Raw genomic sequence first — 21,702 nt, forward strand, 5'->3', positions numbered from 1 at the left:
TCCTCCAACCACCCCGGCTCGCCAGGCCTTGCCTGTAGACTATCAAATGGCCTTCAATGCCATCTTAAGGAAGGCAGCACAACACTTTCAGATCACTACTCAGGAGGCCGTCCCCGAACAAGACTTTGTGGAGGACATTCTCAAGGAGAAACCCCCTCAAGCCAAGCCATTACCCTACTAAACTCTGTTAAAAGAAGATTGTCCCCCTCCCTCGTCACGCCAGCTCGGACCCGGGCAGTGAACCCAAGAGTAGAAAAACTATTTTGGCCAGCTCCTCAATATATTAAAGGCCACGCCACCCCTGACTCCTTGATAGTCACTACCACCTGGAAACGGGCTGGGGTACCCCTTGCTACGGGGGAGACACCACCGGATAAGGAATCCAAAAGGTTGTACACCCTAGGTAAGCAGGTTACTTCGGCAGCTGCATACACCAGACGCATGGCGAATAACACCACGCTGCTTGCCAGTTATGCAGACGCACAATGGACTCGCTAGGTCCAGGCTTCTCACCATCGTGGTCGAGGGCAGGCTCATTAATCAGAATATAAAAACACTCTGGACACGGCTGAAACAGCAGGCTGTCCCCTGGAACTCTACTCAAGTGACACGCTTGGCTTCGCAATTCGGGGTTCAAGCCTGAAACACATGCCGCTCTTAAACCCATAGAAGAGACCAATCTCTTCGGGAAAGTGGTCGACGATGCCCTGGAGATGACCAAGAAAGAGCACGAGACTGTGAAGTCCTTGCAACAAATAACTAAAACCTTCCCCCCCAAAGGGAGGTGGTTTTCGTCGGTCCTTTCGAGGGCAGTCCCGTGCAGGTCAGAACTACTAAAACACGGGGAAACTAGAACTCTGGACAAACATCAGGAAGCCCCGCCAACTACCCACCTAGGGGTAAACAACGTGGCAGAGGCCCCAATCCCAGAGGAGCCGCAGCCTCTGGTCAGAAATGACCAACAGATCCAGGTCCCCTCCCTTGTCACCCCGGTCGGGGGTCGTTTAACATCTTTCCTCACGGCATGGGAGGAGATCACTTCAGACCAGTGGGTTATAAAGACAGTCGCCCATGGGTACTGCATGGAATTCACCCAACCACCACAGCTCAGACCTCCAGACTCATGACGCCTCTCGCCGGATGATCTGCAGATCCTGAATCAAGAGGTGGAAGCGCTGCTGGGAAAGGACGCCATAGAAGCCGTCCCTATTCAGGTAAACAAGGGTGTTAATTCAATGTAGTTCCTTGTACCCAAAAAGGACCTCACCATGCGTCCTGTTCTAGACCTGCACCCAGTGAACAAATTTAAAAAACCTCAAAAGATTTGTATGGTAATGCTACAGGAGGTGATCCCACTGTTAAAAAGGGGTGAACACCTGGCAACATTGGAAATGAAAAATGCATACTTTCATATTTCAATGTTGGCAGCGCATAAGAAATACCTAAGGTTCATGATAGAGGACAGGCGTTACCAATTCAAGGTGCTCCCCTTCGGCATCGCCTTGGCGCTAAGGGTGTTTACGAAAGTCCTGGCAGTAGTGGCAGTACATCTGCGCCGACTATCCGTCCCGGTTTACCCTTACCTCGATGACTGGCTCATAACATGGGGCTAGTACGGCACATGCTTTTTGAACACTCAGAAGACCGTAGACCTTCTGTTCAGTCTAGGATTCCCTATCGACGAGAAAAAATGCAGTCTAGTCCCCAGTAAAGGAAAACCATTTCTGGGGGCTCTAATCCAGACGAAGGACGGCCTCGTCGTCCCCTCCAACGAGAAGGTTCAGAACATACTTTTTCAGATCCCTCAATATGTAACCAGTCGGGAGGTGACGGTACGCAAGGCCATGCGCTTGCTAGGTATGATGGCGTCATGCATATACTTGGTTCCCCACGCGCGGCTGCGCATGCGTCCCATGCAAGAGTGGCTCAACAGCCAGTGGTGTCAGGCCAGCGGACAATGGGAAGATCTGGTAGTTGTCTCGCCAGCCCTCGTTCTCTCTCTGCAGTGGTAGTCGAGGGTAAACCTCTTAAAGGGGAAAATTCTTCACCACCCCGCAGTGGAAGCCACTCTCACGACAGACGCATCTCTCATGGGGTGGGGAGCTCACCTGCTTCAGCAGACAGCAAATGGTGTGGTCCCGATGAGTAGCATCCAACCATATAAATCTGCTAGAGCTATTAGCGGTGTTCAAAGCACTGAAAGCCTTTTAGATGCAACTACAAGGTAAGACAGTGCTGGTTCTGACAGACAGCACCACAGCCATGTATTACCTGAACCAACCAGGGGGCCCACACGCTCCAGGGCTATCCGAGCTGTCCCAGAACATTTGGATGTGGGCTCTCAAACACAAGATGTTTCTGTTGTCCCAACATGTTCCAGGGGAACTCGATCTTCTGGCAGACATGCTCAGCAGTGATTTCCCACTGCCCATAGAATACGAATGGCATCTTCACGAAGACCTAGTGTCCAACGTCTTCGCAGAATAGGCCTTCCCAGAGATTGACCTGTTCGCAACTCAGGCGAATGCCCAATGCAAGACTACGCCTCCAGTTACCCCCAGAACCGCTCCAAGGCGAACAGACTCTGGATAACATGGTCAGGGAAATTTGTTTACGCTTTTCTCTACGCAACAAGATAGTGCTCAAGATGCACCAGGAACCAGTTACCATGATATTGGTAGCCCCCATGTTGGCCCATCAACCCTGGTTCGCTCATCGAATTATGTCCCTCTTCCCACCAGTAAAACTACCCTGCCCGTACAACATGTTGTCTCAGGACAAGGGGGAGACCCTACACCCATGCCCACAAGCTCAGAACTTGGCATCCTGGCTCCTGAGGCCATAGAGTTTGGCCACCGTCGGCTCTCTCAGATGCAGGGACATTCTCATGGAAGCTAGGCAACCTAACACCCGCTATTGCTATTCCAGCAAATGGAAACGGTTTGTCATCTGGTGTGATACCAAGGGCATCAGTCCCATCGATTGCTCACCCACACACATTGTGCTGTACCTAACCCATTTGTTGGACACAGGACTGGTCTTCAATTCCCTAAAGGTTCATCTTGCTGCTCGCTCAGCCTACACCACGTCACAACAGAAAGTGTTGTGGTGGAAAATACTGGTGATTAAAGCTTTTATGGAAGGGGTTAAGAGGATTCATCACCCCATTTCTTACCCAGCTCCTGGATGGGATCTAAATGTGGTTTTAACCAGACTCATGGGATCTCCCTTTGAGCCAATGCATAAAGCAAGTCTTAAAGACCTTACTTACAAGACGGCCTTCCTAGTGGCTATCACTTCTATTAGAAGGGTTAACAAACTACGGGCCCTTTCTGTTCTATACCCTTTTGTTACAGTATACAGATAAGGTAGTTCTGAGCACTCATCCCAGATTTGCGCCTAAATTCATCTTGTGAACCAATGTATCGAACTAACCACCTTTTTCCAGAATCCCACTAGCATAGCCGAAAGAAGCCTACACACACTAGATGTGCACCGGACAGTCCCGTTCTACCTGGAAAGAAACGAAACCACTGAGGAAAACAAACCAATTTTTCGTTTCTGTGGCAGCTGGTAGAGAAGGGGATCCTTTCTCTAAATCGGCTATCTCAAGATGGATTGTCAAATGCATCACACTGTTACACTCTTGCTAAGCGACAACTGCCCTTCAAGCCTAGAGCACCTTACTCTGGGCACTGGGTCTTCCATGGCATTCGTTGCAAATGTTCCCCTTGAGTCAATTTGCAAAGCGGCAACCTGGATTTCTGTACACACCTTTACAAAACACTATTGCCTAGACACTAATTCTAGATCTGACTCGGGTGGGACAAGCAGTATTAAAACATCTTTTCTCTACTGTTCCTTCTCACAACCCACCGCCAACTCCGGGTACTGCTTGCTAGTCTATGCACAGCATGTGATTCTAAGCAGATTAACAAGCATCAGAAGACATGCATTACTCACCGTAATAGAATTTCTGATTGTACCTGCTTAGATTCACATGCGCCGTTCTTGCCTCCCCGCTCAGGGTGGAAGGAACATTCTACTTTCTCTCTTCATGTGTACTCGCAATAGCCTTGGACTCCCTCAGGGCAGAAAAAATACAATTGGCGGGATCTCGGCGCTGGAGAAATTTTGGGTACACTACACGTCACGTTAGGGATAGTGTTACAGACATGCCGATGTCCAATTTCAGTCCTCGAAAGACCAGATGCAATACAGAAGAGCCATATACGTATGACCAATTGATCAGTAAGGACAAAGGCAGTGGTTGGCAAATACATATCTTTAACAGTAGTAGCCATGCTGGTCAATTGCAGTATCCAAAAGGCACTCTTACGGCAAAAATATGCTACAGCCTGTGGAGAGTGAAAATTGTGCCGGGGGGAGGGCCTGGGATGGAGGAAACGCACAGGTATCCTACGAGGAGTGCCACTACTGTTGGTGCTTCCAGCACCACTGTATGTATAGCCATAGTGGCCGTTCCAAGTACTCGACCAGGCAGTTGCAAGTGGGGTTAAACAGAACCTCACTTGCCAGATAAGTTTTTAGAAATGATGGAAAGGAACCCTTTTTTACTTGCTGAAGTTTATTGAAAAGGAGGGGTCACGTCAGGCTAGGGTGCAGCCACATAGGTCAAGCCCAAACAGAAGGAGCGCCTAGAGAATTGCATGGGCTATGTCAAATTTCACTCGCAGATTAGGATAGTTGATACAGCAAGTTGCTGAGAGATGCTCTCGTACGCCATGGTTGATACTGTCCTGTGGGAGGGATAGATGCCCTGATGAAAGCCACGCTGGCTCCGAACCTGCTTGATGGCAAGAAGTTCATAGTCTGAAAGTTGGTGGGCAGAAAGGACTTTTTTTTTTTTTTAAGGGCATGACATTGCAATGTTCAAATCAGCGGAGAAGTTGCAGTTTAAGAGTAAAGTCACGCTGGTTCTGGTTCTTTAGAGACTGCGCATTGAGGGTTGGGGTAGGTTGGTTTCTTTGTTTTTATCCCATATAATTCTTTCTGCATACCAGAGGCTCGCAAATGGTGCATCATTGGATCTTATTCTGATAATAACATCAGTGTTGAGAGGCTTAAGTACTTTTTTTTTTTTTGGAATGGCACTAGAACTGCACTTGCTTATAACGGCTAGCAACGTGTACAGTTTTCTTTAGGTTGGGATGGGCTTACATGTAATTGGACAGGAATCTTCAATTATTGGTCAGCGATTCCAAATGCATTTTCAACCACCTCAGTAATATGTAGCTCAGCTGACCAACAATTTAGCGTTATGTCGGTAGGTGAAAATGTTCGTCTCGGCTTGCTAGTTCCTGGCCATAGCCTATTCCCTTCATGGAGTAAGCGGCGAGGCGCCATATTCAGAAAAGTATTCCTTTCTAATGAAATGCTGTAGTCTGTTCATTTAGCTTTTCCCTCTGGTTTCTTTAAAAATCAGTTCCAGCCACAGTTTTCAGTGAAATCAAATGTGCCAGGGAATGTCTGGGCGTGCAACAGACATAGATTCCAAGATCTCCTGAATTGGTTATTCAATGGTTCAAATATCTGTCCTGAACCTACGATACATTTTGCTTTTTAAATGTTTTTTTTAGCATTTGCACTTTAACTGTTGGAATTTTCACGCTATTCGTGGTTTTTTTCCAGCCCAATTGTAAAGACTCCATCACTTAACTTCGTGAAGTCATACTAGAGGGGTATGCATTTTTTATTTTGTGTGGCACAATAGTTTTTCATGTCGGTCAATAACATTAAAAATTTATCTTGTCTGCACAGATGCTACTATGAGGAATGTAAAGAATAAGTGACCCGCAATCCTTTTTAGCAGCCTTTTGATAGATTGTCAGTGATTTTAATAGTAATCCATACTTCCAGAAATCCTCTATCAGAAATATGTTCCTGTTTTCATTTCCAAGATCCATTCTTGAGGATCCTCCAACCCAGGTGTTTGTGCTTTAATTGGACAAATTCGCTCTGGCAAAAAGGCACTTGCTGGATTTTCTTGTAATTTGAATTCTGGAGTGTGTGAATATGCTTAGATTTACATACTTGCTTAATACGCCATCTAGTGAATAGGGCGGAGTACAACATTAGCTTTTTTGAAGCCGGACAAGTGTCGGGGTACCTTTTTAACAACCTCTGTTTTCACATTGTTTAGTTTCGGCTATTGGGTGGCGCCACCTATACGCCCCAAACTATTGCATTAGAGTACACATGAGAATTAGCATGAGGGTCACAAAGCTGTAGGTGTTTGGTTATTTGCCCACCCTTTGACTGCCATGGCCATGCTCATCGATATAGCCATACCCACCCATATCCACCACCTCCAAGTAAAAACTCATCCTCCTGTGATCTTTTTGGGCTACGTTTATCAACTGTTGCCATCAAACTTTACTCTTGTTCGGCCTGTCAATGATTTATCAAAGCAGTCTTCTGAGGGCTGATGACTTAATTGGAGTTATACACGTGCTACTGTTGTAATAACAATGTTTTCACCAAGACTGCTTTCAGCGCCTCAAATTACAAGCATCATTTATTTTTGTGCTTGTTAGGCGCTTATACGGCAAGTAAATTACTGTTTCAAAACGTCCACAGGGCAAAGGGAGGGAACAAGGGAGTGAAACACTTCACGAAACACACTATTTACGAGCAGTGGGAGGTTTAAAGGAGAGGACGAACCTTCTATTCCTTGAGTATTCACGAGCAGCAAGGAAGGCCGGCAGAGGGGTGGGGTCCGTGCTGGGGAGTCGGAGCTCATTGGTGAGCCACAGATTAAGTGCTAGCCTTGTTGAGTGCCACACGACCTGGAGCCGCATTAGGTGCAAGGGCGGAGGGTGTGCCAGTGCAAAGGGTAGACAGGAGCTGGGCCGATTGGCTGTGGGAAGTCAGGGGCCCGATGATGCATAATGGCCCCAGACTCCAATCACAGCAACTGTGTGCATGTCTTGTTAAAACCAGCATTGACAAAGTCAATCGTTTTCTTGTGTACAAGTATTTGGCAGGCACTGCTATTAGATGCCCAGGAACTCTGACCATTTTTCAGCTGCTACTATCAAGACAGTTAATACCACTACAGCATTACCTGGCAAGTTCCTCTCCCATGCCTACACAAAAGCCCAAACTGTTGGCATTGCGAATGCTCGTTTAGTTAATGGTATGCATGAAATAACTTTCCTAATGCAGATCTCCACTTCATACATGCTCAAGAATATTTTTTTCTACATCAGTTATTTTTCTAAAATGCTTGTCAGTTTCCCTGTTCGGGAAGGTTCTGAGGCCAAACGAACAAGCATCCGTTTTTCATCATAGTGTGCTTTATTCTAAAGCCACTGCATTTCTTTGAGGCAGGCTACCCACTTGCAATACCCACTCTAGTGTTTGTGTGTGTGAATGATATATGAAATGAGAGAGAGCAGAATCTGGAGATGTGTAGGTATTTTCTGCTTGGTTCATTGTGGTGTGCCAAAGTGCCTGAATCCCCTTTACTACTGAAGCAACCCACTTAGGCTGAAGTAAGAGTGTCTATATTTAGGAGTACAAGTGATCACTTATGGCAAGTACCTTGTGCTCAATTTCCAAGTTATGCACATTGATTAACCACACCTGCCACCTCAGATGCATGCGGTTTCAACTCCGTGCTAGCACTGGCCACCTCCTTTGACCTTGATGGACGAAGATATCCGGTGTGTATGCAGACAGGATGGAGTGCTGGTGTTCAAAACTAATGTTGCATAACTTTGTGATGTGCACTGTATGAAATACTGCCTCCTGTTCAGCGCACTATGTTGTGGTTTAGTCTGTGGCATCACTTGGAACCTAATTTTAACATGAAATACGATCCACAAAATGTCCTTTTCGTTTTAAATCATGAGATTTGCTTCTGACAGAATGCATACCTTTTAAAATAGATAATGCCTCTTCTTGGCTGTCCAAACTTGCCATTCCAAAATTCTAAACATCACCCCCAGTACTTAACGAGAATACCCATCAAACAGAAAAAACGTAGACTTGGTTGAGGCAAGCAAGTTGATCCTCGTCTCCAAAACAAGTTGTAGAGGCTGTATCCAGCAATGGAGCAGTTACAATAATAAATGATGCAAGCGTTCCCAATGTTCTAATTATCGTAACAAGGATTAATTGAGCAGTGGGGAAGGGGTTAGTGCTATTTTCTAGGTTGTGGGTAAATGCATTATCCAAAAATTTAGTTGCTCTTTTTCTATTAATGCTCAACAAAAATGTGGGTTTAAATGCATGTTCCTGTCTGGTGTTGCAATGCAGATTTTATATAACAATGTGTCCCTTTCTCCCTCCCCTTCTTATCCTCACGACTTCTCGATTCTTCGCATCCCTCGACCTGCTTCGTTTGCACCCTCCTGTTCTGCAGCCTTGTCTTCAAACGGATGTAGATATAGCGAAGTCTGGTTATTTGGACTCCAGTACGCATGGTTGCACGGACAGTCAAGCAGCGATTTGCACTGGCATTGTTGAACTTTCTGCTCAGTCACCCAGCACCTCTCATCCTTTCATCATCAGCACCCCCTCAGATACTGGCTTCCTTGTGAAGGGTGGCGAAGGACAGACTCCCTTAAGATGCTCGGATCAGGCTTTCCGGACAGAATTTAATTTAATGTATGCCTACTCCCCTTTGAACGCTGTAACGCGAACGGATGGACCTTTACGTGGAGGGGAGACCAAGCCTTCACAATCTGAAGCATTGTATTGTGGTTCTCCTGTTGAGGGATATTTTAGCAGATTTGGGCAAGGTTTTCTAAAGGAAGCATCGCAAGAATCCATGTCGCCCAGTAGCGAAAGGCCGTGTGATGGACTTAAAGCTTCTCCTCAAAACCCACCACAAAGGAAAAAGGCAAGTACATTTCTGTGTGAAAAAAGCTCTTGGCCAGCACCAGAGGTATAGGCTATGTTGGGTTTGTTCCTCAAATGGTCACTGAACATGTCTGTGGTGTTTAGTCTATCATACATGATCCATTGTGAAAGACTTTACATGTGAAGTGTCTCTGCTTTCATTCCATTGCGATGACAAAATGTGAAATACACCATTGCAACGACACGGAGATCAAATAGTTTTCAGCAGTCAGCTATGCAATGTTGGCAGTGGACAGATAAACTAGTCATACTTCGGTCCCCTACTGCACACGTTCCCTCTGGTGCAGGCTCATTGTGGGAAAGTTCTGGCTGCCCCCTAATGCAAACGGAAATGTGCTGTCCTTGACCTCTTTCTATGAACAGTGACTGTCGTGAACTGCAATGCATTTCCGATAGTCATTTCAAATGCAAACATGCCTTCTCCTTTGCACTCAAATGCCCAACACAATGCAAGGTGTCAGAGGACTGCTAAGACTATATTGGCAGCCCTTTTCTGTTCTTTGGGCCTCCAATACTGGTCCTGGATATTAACTCCCCCTGACTCCCCTCTCTACCAGCTTGCCAGCGGGTACTTGCAGGGGGACAGCCTGGTAGTGAAGCAAGTCCCTTTTTGAGTGACCCTTTATCTTTGTGCATATGCAGGGAACCATGTGTTGAGGGAGCTAGAAGAAATGCCATAACATACAGGTACTGCATCCCTTGTTAACAGGTAATGTGTGGGGGTGTTGGTGCCTAATAGGTTTGGGGCAATGTCTTTTGGTTAATGTGAGGCTGGCCTGACCTACAGTGACATGATTGTCAGGGACATTTTCTGGTGGCAGTGTACTTTCTAGAGTCCCGTTTATGCGAGTAGTGTGAAATCTGCATGGCAAACTGGGCAAAACTGGCATTGCATTGTTGAAACTAGTGTGACCATTCTTGTAGTGGTAATATCGTGACCGGTTCAGTTAGTTTGAGTTGGCAATGTTATGCATATGTGCTCATATGGGGCATTATGAAACCTGTTGTAGCTGTTTTATAATACGGCACACTCCAGCCAGGGACGACTTCCACAGACACTGGCGCACAATAAAAACATTTTTATTTGATTCCTGGATTCTTGGTTTGAGAAGGCCCCAACCCGTCTCTCACCCACCTTGACAAATACCCCGTGTCGCAATGGACTATGAACCAGGCCGGTGTGTAACAATGAAATATTAATTAATTTTTAGAATTCAAAGAAAAACAAGCAAATCAAAATTAGGGCCGCAGCCACCACTGTGTGGCAATATACATGCACAAATTCCACAATATAGTTACTTCCTACTCCTAACATAAGATACATACACTTTCCCCATCCAGAGCAGTACAGGTGAGTGAAGGCGGCCAGCGTCCCTACTGGGCTTGGTCTACCTAATTTGGGCCTTGCTTTGTGCCCCTGCCTGAGGCCCTTGCAGTTGCCGGATTCCTTCTTCCTCCCTCTCCCTGCTGCTCACCCCCGGAACCTGATTGGCCAGGGCAGCCCCTGCCCGGTAGCCCCCTGTGGCGAAGGACCCCGAGACAAATTACGGCTCCACCCGAGGCAGCTTCAGAGCGTGTCTGCAGGTGTCCGCAGGGGAAGCCAGTTGCCAGCCGTCAACCAGCAACGACCAGGACCAGTAAGGTAGGTCTAGGTGAGGAGTAGAGCAATTACTCTACCCTGGAAGCCTAGAACAATTATCAAACCTGTCTAAAACACCTTAATAATGAGCACCTCTACTGCCTTCCTCAACATCACACTATTAAACAAAACCGTGTTTAGTACAACACCTATTTGACCTATTAGGCATAGGCCTCTCTCCCACTATACAGGACTCTCAAATGTTGCTGTGTTTAAGATTGTAATCTTCTGGTCACCTATGTCTAAAATCTAGCTCTGTTTACTATAGTAATCTTTTGGTCACTTGTATCTCAAACATTGTTGTGTTTAATACAACACCCATTTGACCTGTTAAGCGTAGGCCTCTCCCCCACTATACAGGACTCTCAAATCTAGCCATGTTTAGTACTGTAATTCTTTGGTCACCTGTGTCTCAAACCTAACTGTGTTTAGCACTGCACCCATTTGATCTGATGGGGATAAGCCTCTCTCCCACTGTACGGGACGCTCAAATGTAGCGGTGTCCTACTTAAAATTGCATTGTTGATTGTAGACCTCTGTCCCACTATACAGGACGCTCATATGTGACTGACCAATTCACACCTAGAGATCATTACTGTAGAGTTGAGACAGAAATCACTGGCTGATTACTGTGGAGTGATACTGTCATTAGGGGCTTACGCCTCATAAGATGACAGTGCTTCTTAGTTACGCCCATCAGGACAATCCTGTAGTTAGTAGCTATCCTTCTTAACTCCACATAGCTAGCTCACCGTAGTGAACCTCGTCCAGGGAGACGGACATTAAGAACAACCACCGATAACACCCAATGATATAACACTAACCTCCCCTACCTCACTCAAGACAGCGACTGAACTAGTCGTCAACACCAGCTGACAACACCAACTACAGACAGAACCCAAACTTGTGGTGGACAATTCTCTACACCAGTACTACACCACAAGACAACCAGACCAAAGCAAAAAATCAACTCTGCATCAAAAACAAAATAAAGACCAAAACAACTCTCAAGCTCAAAATGCTGTGCAAACAACCTATACAGAGGGATAGAAAAAGAAAGGAAAGAACAAACGCACCAGAAGAGCAACAAAGATTCACAACTGTCACACTCCCACAGACTGGAACGAAAACCGAACCAACGTTGAGAGAAGAGACCTCAATCCCTCTACTTAACTCCATACCTCGCAAACAACCGGTCACCAGAACGAACCAACCCAACGCTAGAATTGGCAACAGAAGACAACCAAACACAACCATGCAGAAGGACGGACAACACTAGAAACAACAAAAACTTAATCGATGCAATAACACCTTACATCACCAAAACAAGATGCACTTCCACTCGTCACCCACAATTCTTGGAAGAATACCCTGATGAAAACAAAAACCCAAGACAGAAGCTAGAAGAACTTGTCGACAGGCGCGCCTGTACCAACACCTCTACTAGAGATCGACCAGAAAGGAAACTTCAACACTGATCAGAAGACAACCCCAAATATAAAGCCCAAACCAAACTACACCTCCAAACTCCTCTGCAATCTAATAAACGCAAGATCCCTGTCAAAACACTCAACAGAGATCTTTGACCTACTCGATGACAAAGGCATTGACATCCTATTCATCACAAACATGGCTGGACAACTACAAAATCACACTCCAAAGCTGTCTCCCAACCAACTTCAAATGCCTTCAAGTAAAGAGAAAAAAAATAAAAAAGCAGGAGGAATTGCAATAGCATTCAAAGGACACCTGCAAATAAAAACAGACAACCCTCTTAACATCAACTGTGAAACCATGGTCATACACCTATCAGCAAACCCAAAAACCAACATCACATTCATCCTGGTGTACAGACCACGACATAAAATGCAACCTTCGTCGATAACTTCATAGAAGTCATCACCAACATAGCCATCAAACATGAACATCTAATCATCCTGGGGCACTTCAACATCTGGTTTCAAGAAAGTCACGCCAACTTCCAATATTCACTGATTGGACAACTTACAACCATGAAACTATTACAGGTGGTCAAAGGGGCAACACTCAGCAGGGCACACCCTCGACGCAATCTTCCCCAAAAGAAAAACTCATCACCACGGCACCACTGATACAAATACTATGGAGCGACCATCTCATCATCCCATTCGTGATCAGACTACCAATTCAAGTCTCCATCCAACCCCCCCATACTCACAACCACCACAAAAAGAAACTGGAAAAGCGACAAAACAAGCAACCTATTCGAACTGGAGATGACCAAACCCTCAACTATAGAACTCGATCTGGCTGACCTAGACGGGGAAAGCGGAGCTACTACACAAATGGATTGCTGATAAAATTGAAAAGATTGCCCCGGAAAAACCATTCACCCCATCAAAAAAAAGCAATGGCAAAATGGTTCACCCCACTACTAAGCACCATGAAAACGGACAACAAGAAGATGGAACTGGAATGGAGGAAAGAATACAACTCAGACAAAAAAATACAGTTCCAGACACACATCCGCACGTACAAGAAGGAAATGCAAAAGGCGAAGGGAAGGCATTGACAGAATCACCAATGCCACCAACACACAAAAAGAAATGTTCAACATCATTAAAGAAATGAGAAACCCATGAGACTGCGACACCACAATCCCTTCAGAGAAACTTTGTAACAACCTGGCAGACCACTTCAAGAATAAAATCAATGACATCCAACAAGTCATACAAAACAGACCAACCAACAACAACATTCAACCAACCGACCTAATACAGAGGCACAGCACAAACTCAAAAACGTTCCTGAAATAACAGCAGAGGCATTCGTCTTGTTGGTAAAACACAGCAAGAAAGCAGGACCACCCATGGATCCCTGCCTCCCCCCCCCCCCCCCCCCCCCCGCCCCACTCGTAACATCTACAAATCCATCCTCGGTCAAGGAACGCCATCGGAATATTACAGAAACCTACTAAATCTCTCACTAACAACAGGAACTGTACCAAGAGCCTTCAAATCGGCATATATCAAACCGCTATTAAAGAACACAAGTGGCGACGTAGAAGACGACCAACTACAGGCCGATTTCAAACATTCCCTACCCGCAAAACTCTTTGAAACCTACGTATACAAATGAACCCAAGAACACGTATAAAAACACTACCTGCTAGACCAAGCACAAGTCGGTTTTAGACCCACAAGAGGAACAAACAGCACTACTATCCATCTGGGACGACCTAAAAATGAACGTTGACTTCAACACAACCTCAGCCCAGATTCTGCTCGACATCTCCGCACCAACACCATCTGAGGTAGTAAAAATTCTGTGAGTCCTGATGGACAACACCCTAACCTTAGAACCACAAATAAATGCAACAATCAAGAAATGCATCTTCCTCCTTCACACGGCAAGAAGAATCCTTCCTTTCCTTCACCCACAAACCACTCAAATTCGTCGCTCTCATGTCAAGAATCGACTATGCAAACAGCTTCTATCTCGGGATACCAGAATACCTCCTGAAGAAACTACAACAGATTCAAAATACAGCAGCCAGACTGCTTCTCAAACTATCCAGAAGAGACCACATCACTCGAGCCCTAAAAACACTGCACTGGCTCCCAGTCAAACATCGCATCACCTTCAAAACGATGTGCATAACACACAGGGAAATCAGCGGCAAAGGAGCTGAAATCCTACAAAAGAAAATGACAATCTACAAGCCAACGAGACTCCTCGGATCAAGCAACGAAATCCGCCTGGAACAAAAACCATACCTTAAGAAAAATCTTGGGGGCTCCTCCTCCCCCCACTTAGCTGCAGAAACCTGGAACAACATCCCAAAAGAAATACCAAACGGCAAAGACCACGTACAATTCAGAAAATTACTAAAAACATGGCTCTTCAAAACCACAGATTCAAACTGAAAAACCGAAAACAACCGAACGGGAAACGCAAAGCAAAGGATGACTACATTTAGGATGACACTGACAACACTCAGAACCACCAGAGAAACTCTTACTACAACAAGAAAGACGATGCTAAGTCGAATACGACACAAGCGACACCCATGAAGACAGAAATCACCATCCCTAGCCTACTCCAGCCAGCAACCTCACCCGCCCCATAATTGCTATCAGGTATCCTTCTTTTCTAGAGTTGTGGGAATGTTGGCACTTTCCACTCTTGAACCAAGTTGTGGACAATGGCATGGGCATTGACTGTATGAAGTTGTGAATGAAGGCAGGCGCTGCCCTTGGACGCAATTGCAAGCGTTGGCATCTGCCACGTTTCAAAGGGGCTGGGAGCGATAGCCTGTATAAACTGGATAAATGATGAATGTCAACCACCTGCCACATATGGATGGATTAGCCTTGGCTAGCCAATGCCGCACACCTACTGGATTGGGAATGCTCTCAGGCCCAGATTTGAAGGGAAGCACAAACGCCTGCCTCGCATACAGACCAATGTCACGTAGGTGGCCGAGGCCAAACTTGGGTAAGGTTATTAATGTGAGTGGGATACCATGTGTTAAAGGGACTGTGACTATCGGACGGCCCAAATCATGACGGACGCAGAGATGCTCCCACACCCCACCTGGAGAGAATACAGAAATTCAGCACCTCACTTCCTGACAGCAATGCCAATTAACCCATCCACTAACAATTTCATCCCTCTGCATACACCTCTCAAACTCTAACCAAACACAAGCCTACAACACAACAATCCGCACAAAATTCACTACACCGCAACAACAAAACAAACTACACATAGACTCGCACAACAGCACACGACTTCTGACCGTTAAAGACCCCAAACACAACCAACGGACCCACCGGGCTGAGCATGTTAACAGCACATCACTGCTCTCTTGCACTATTCCAGCTTATTCCAACTAACACACCCCTGCCTCCCTTTTTTTCAGAGCCTCCAGGGGACCACTCCGTTGGTGATCGTGCACACTAATAATATCCTTTAACATTTAATAGAAATGGAAACAATCACCTTTCTTCACAATCACAGATGGCACACTGTTTAGCAGAATTCTGTGCAGTGCCCTTGGGGACCAATACACACAATTAAGACTGCAAGTGGCAATACAAGTTCACCTTTGGTACAAGCCTGTACTACACTATTAAAGTGGTAGCAGTAGCGGAGCAGCCAGACACATCACAAGAGCAAATGAGCAGGGGTAGAGATTACACAAAGGACCACAGTTACTGTGACTCGAGCAAACACTGACTCAAGGTTTTTGGTTAAAAAGTAAAAGTACATTTATTTTTGACCATCTGTTTGCAAAACACTTCACTTCTATTAAATTAAAACCACACGAAAAATACACTACACACAACCACTTTGGATAAGGCAACTCAAGGTAAGTATCTTCTGATTTGACGGACCGGTGTTGTGAAACAAAAGACGTTACCGAGAATACATATGCCATCACTTTTTGGCAGTAATGACAGTTCGGTCTTACTAAAGATACGCGTATCAAAGGAAAGAATTGTTACTGGGTTAAAACACACACTTAGCACCTGAATTAACCAAAGAGTTGGGGGCAAAAATCATCGACAATACTTTTGTCAAGGCAGACAGAATCGGAGAATACTTTCTAACCCAAAGATAAGTCAATAGGCCTGCGCCAGTGTTAGGTGGAACAGGGTTCCTGTTGTCGTGGATCACATAGTCAGATAGTTCAAGATTCAATGAGGTCAGGAGCAGTTGGATATTGTCAAAAGAAGAAGCAAAAGTTATAAGAAGAAAGGAAGACAAGGACGAGCCTTGGATGAGGAGAAAAGGGGTTCACCCTAGTTCTTCGAAGTCGGACATAGTACCTTATTATCTGATAAAGCTGGTGCCACAGCAGTTGTTCCTGGTTGTTTCCTGCAGACTCACAGTTCCTGGCTCTTCAGTCGTGGGGACAAGGACGACGTCTGGAGTGCGCTACACTACCCAGGGATGAGGCCAGCAGCAGCAACGATGAATAAAAGGTGCGCTCCTTTAAAACAGGAGATGTTCTTCAGATGGATATCCGGACCACTACAGCAGTGTGCAGCGATTTCGACCACTAAGAGGGTCCTCTGGCTGTGGAAGATGAGCTGGTTGACCCCACCAGGCTCAAGGGAAGACGACTCCGGACTGGATCTTCTCTGTTCGTTGAAGGGTAGATAGCTCAGGACTGCAGCAGGGCTTCACCGGGACTTGGTAGTTGCAGCAGCCGTCGTCTTCTCCGCTTCTCTTCGGTTCCTTGCAGTTCCAGTGGTGACTCTGACTTCCAGCCCAAGAGTCCTGCCTTTTATGTGAAAATCCCCCATTCACGCAGCCTGGCTGTCGATCACGCAGCAGGGGGATTGTCCGGCCCGGACAGCCACCTCAGCCAATCATGGCAAAGTGCGACTTGGGTTTCCTCGGATACCCTGTGTGGGGGGGTGACTACACCCCTCCCTCACATTCAGCCCACCTAGACACCCAGGTGCCAAGAGGAGGGCTTCTTTGCAGATGCCCACCAAAAGACGGTGAACAAAGAAGGCAAACCTGGTTTGCCGCGCAAAGTAAAACACCAGAAGGACTTTAACAAAGAAATGGCGAATAAACCCGACCCGTGCCAAAAGAAAGAATTTGGTCAAGCGGGTTTGTTCGAGGCTAATAGGAGAGCCTAGAACAATACCACGTTTATATAATGTCATCGTGGTAGAAAAGTTAGGGTAGATACCACTGCCACCAGCCAAGTCTAAATGTTAAAAGAACAAAACGGAGCTCAGAGAGGCACAGACTAAAAGGGATAGTAATTAACCCGTTCCAGTACTCCGTGTAAGATGGTGTGTACTGGGTCTGTAGTTTTAAATGACTACATAAAGTTAATGGCAACTTTACATGTTTTTTGGGGACAGTCAGCCCCAGAAAACTGGAGTCAGGGGGAAGTCTCAAAGATAACCCTGTGTTTCTGCACTGAAGGTGCGTTTTAACACACACAAAAAGTGGGGCTCATGAAGTTGTCTGCTCCAGAGACCAAGATCACACAAACAGTAGAAATACACATGACAAAACACTTGTAAGAGTGGAAATGGGCTTACACTGTTGCCACGTGGAAAAAATAAACTCCAGAAATGCAGCAAAGCTGCTGGAGGACTCACTAGGTGAGGGAAATTAGCCATAGAATGAGAATTCTCCCTCACACACAGGCTATGCACTCTCCCTGCAACACTTTCCCCAAACGCCTGCTGAGTAAATTCTTTGTGGATGGAAAGCAGTGGCAAGCAGTCAGAAAGAAGAGTGAAAAATCAGATTTAAGATTCAGCCCACCACCCCAGAATGGGATGCCAGAAACGAAAATGAAAACCCTGAAAAGGAGCAAAATGGCATACTCTGATTTTACTTGTAGCTCGGTGTATAATTGCAGTAGGATAGCTAGGACAGATCTGTGTGGTTGCACTTAAAAGACAAGGAAGCTTACAGGCTACAGAGCAGGGCACCAAAGCAGTGTGAACTCGGGTGAGGAAATCGATTTTGGGAGGAAAACAGTGCACAAGAAAACACATGCGGCAGAATTGCAATTTCTTATTTTACACAGGCTTTAAAATGACGAGCAGCTCAGAAAAGGGGCTTAGCTAGCAAAATCATTTTTTGGGATAAGAAACAAAGGCACAGAACAGATGGTATTCTGAGGGGAAGGGATGACCCTTTCCTTCTTGAAACTCTGTCCTCTGTATTCCTTTATAAGATGGGTTGTATTTGGTAGTGTGCTAGAACTGTCGGTTGTGATAATAAAGTAGATATTTTTGCACTACCTTGACTAGACAGTCCCTTTTATCATTGTGTAATAATTGTATTTTTGCTGCGTTGTAAATAATGATCCACGACCTTGCAGAGATGAGCCTGTTCCGTCCACGTTACCAAAATTGGACAAGGAGTTTTATAATTGAGTTGTGTTTCCAATCTGTTTGGATCCCTTCTGGTGTACTAGAAATACTAGAGGTGTGGGGCCGATTGATGGTTTGGAAACTGATATTCATCCCAGGACCACTGGTTCCCCCGGAAGGGGATTAGTCACAGACACTTGCCGTGGACGGACTTCACCTCATCTCGGGTCCCTTGATGCTGAAGCCACGAAATTTAGCATTGATGAGTCCTGTAGCACAAGCTATAGATCCCCAAAGTTCTGGGACTCAATGCGGAACAGCGATGACTACAGCACAGTAGTCCAAACCCTGAGCTGGGCAGCTACTGGGTGATCCGATCCAGGTGCACTTCCGAGGGCTCTTCTTCCAAGGACTAGGAGCTGATGTTGAGAATTGATGATTCCTCCACTACATGGGTCACAGCTCCTTTGCAAGACTGCTGAAGATCACCGACAAGATAGGGCTCTTGCAGGACAGCAGCAGAAGTTTGTCACAAGGCACTCTTCCAACAGTTGCATGGTCTCCTTACACATTTTGCCGCTGGACAGGATACTTGGCTTCTTCAGGTTTCTACCAGGATCTCTGAAGAATGGGTGCTGGGGTCCTCCACACACACCATCAGTGGTCCACTTAGGACCACTGGTGGCAAGCTTATCTTCCAAGTTGATCTACCATCATTCAATTTCTTAAAAAAAATATTTTAAAAGACCCTGGCGAGTGCACACCCACTGTGCAGATGGTTGAATTCCTCATGTTCCCCTGCGTCGCCATGCATTAGTGGCAGTCATCCAAAACAGCTGTGCTGAGAGGCATAAGTTCTTCTGCATTCTCCATCCTGAAGACCTTTCTCCTGCATTTGTCGCTGACTGGAGAAGTGCTTAAATCTGCAACCTCTAGGCATCTGGGACCGAACGTGAAGCTGGGAAAAGCAACCCCTGACCCTCTTCTGTAGACCTGCCAAGTCCTAAGAAGAATCTGAGTAAGGGAGTGAGTTATGATAGTACTAACCTCAACCCATAACGCCAGTTAAGTTTGGTAAACATTCAGAAACTTTTGTAATCATTTGGCTCTGCCATTGCTTGCTCGTGCAAACGCACCCAAAGTTGGACACTTTTATTAGCTAGAATAACATGTCCTCTATCCTTTGGAACTCTTCATTGGACCCCAGAAGCCCATCAAAACTGTGTGGAACTTTGGTGAACATTTGGGCACAAGGACCAATAGACCACAGGATGCAATACTAATTTTAAAAACCCACGTTAGGGATGGGTTTTTAAAGTTAGTATTGCATCTCTGTGGACTTGTAGTGCTGCATACTAATTCTTGCCTTCCTTTGCAGAGGTTTGCGTTTGTATTTTGCCCTACACATATATTTTCTCGGACATCTAATAGAAGCTGCAGTGTATTACAGTTGTTGTTTTCGAAACTCGAAAAGGGATGTCGACAGGTCATGCCAGTAATACCATGCCTAGTGTCCTGTCTACTGAACCCATGGTGCTTCATGCGTTGGACGCTCGGATTGTTTTTTTCCACCATCGTTGGTCGCTGAAAGCGGAGTTCCTTCTGGCTATCGCCATTCTTGGCAAATATAATATCTAGTTTACTTTTACTGTCCTTTCTTATCTGTTCCCCTACAAGATCTTCGGTGACGGCTTTGGGGACTACCTTAGTCAACGACTGCTTGAACTCAATCGGCCAGCATTTCAGACGGCCTTGAAAGGTCACTTTGCCCTCATCCATCACAGAAGGAACAGTGGAGGGTGGTTCATTTCTTAGCTTTCCCGAAGAGAATGCATATTTCCCCCTCTGCCCACTTTATTCGCAAGGATGCCTTCCCCATACACAATGGAGAATACACCATTTAAATGTTGGCCATCTTGCAACCGAATATTTCCCTGGAAAGACTTGCACCGGGTGTGCAATCCTTCCCCAGGGACCATAAAGTGCACTGCAGATCTTGCAAGCTCTTCAAGCCCAAAACTCTGAAGGACCGTAAAACCAAGTGTTGGGCCCATCACGCACTGCAGGTCGAGACCGCCACTGATGTTGAGGGTTCCTCCAGTGACAGCAGCATCAGCGTCTTTAGTGACACAGGATGCCCGCGTGCAAGCACCAGCCGCCGCCACCCCGAACCCATCAGGCAGGCCGGCACCTCTGCTACTTGGATGACACCCGGCACTGGCACCGGCAGACCAACATTTCCACACAAAGCACACAACCCACGGCCACAAGTAAACTTAAACGCTGACCAAAAGGCCACACACAGCGTCAAAGGGGAGGTCCGACAATTCAGTGTCCTTTGGGCCATCATGCTCGTCTCACAACAGTCGAAAGACACCTCCAAGACCACTGCGAGGTAGTCTCACAGCTCGCAAATGTCTCCGCTAATCAAACACATCTCATATACGTTGTTAAAAGGTCGGATGTAGAAAAATCACAAGCCCTCAAAGCAAAGAAGGGCTCTAGGTTAAGGATTGTGACCCAGGGGGGGAGAGGACCTTTTCAGGGGCTATGAGGCACAAGAAACACCCTTCATCTGAGCCAACACCCATACCTCCTACCCCACCTGTTGCACCTTCACCTGTGTCCCAAGTTCATCCCAGTGGTCTGCAGAAGAAATGGATGGGGTCATGAGATGTCTGTCTTCATTAGCCAATTTCTTAGACGACCCCACTTACACAACCCCCCCCTGCCAAAACAGACCATACAGACAGTATACAAGCAGCCATCCCTCAACAGGAGCCAGGGCAGCTCACTTACTGTTGGGCAAGATTGGATGCAGTAACCCTATCAGAGACTACACCAGCCTTGTCCTCTTGGTAATAAGTAACGCACCTATTGGTATAGGTCTGTACTACACGAGTTGTTAGTGACTGAGCAGCCAGACTAATATCAAGCGGGGTAAATGTGAGCTGTGGAGATGTAACACTAAGATTCACAATTACAAGTATCCAAATAACACTTGTACTCAAGGTTTTCTAGTAAAATAATTTAAGTCCATTTTAAATAAGCCTTCTTTAGAAAGGGCAATAAGGAACAATAAAAATACACTTTACAACACTTCCTCAGATTTAAGATAAGCAAGTAGATGCCCTTTTGAGATGTGTCACACACACACACACACTTCCTACAACCTGAGGCGACTTCAATTATTAGGACATTGTGGACATTGTGGACATTGATACATCACTGTTTACGCTTGATGCAATACTGAGGTTGTGGTAAAGGTTAGGGAAGGAAAAAGGTTAACCGGTTCTCGGAGCCTGTGAATAATTTTCAATCTCCCAATGAAGTCTA

The 21,702-nt window shown here is 45.9% G+C and overlaps 1 protein-coding gene across 5 annotated transcripts in view; it reads left to right on the forward strand.

Annotated features, from left to right (window-relative positions):
• Nucleotides 1–21,702, forward strand: part of SETD5 (SET domain containing 5) — an 875,459-nt gene that overhangs the window by 763,817 nt on the left and 89,940 nt on the right. For all 5 annotated transcript variants that reach the window (XM_069643234.1, XM_069643237.1, XM_069643236.1 and 2 more), the window contains one exon: nucleotides 8,390–8,869. In XM_069643234.1, the coding sequence (XP_069499335.1) occupies nucleotides 8,390–8,869 (480 nt within the window). The remainder of the gene's footprint in view (nucleotides 1–8,389; nucleotides 8,870–21,702) is intronic.

Source organism: Ambystoma mexicanum, chromosome 2p (genome assembly GCF_040938575.1).
Source record: "Ambystoma mexicanum isolate Mex_15411 chromosome 2p, UKY_AmexF1_1, whole genome shotgun sequence".
NCBI lineage: Eukaryota > Metazoa > Chordata > Amphibia > Caudata > Ambystomatidae > Ambystoma > Ambystoma mexicanum.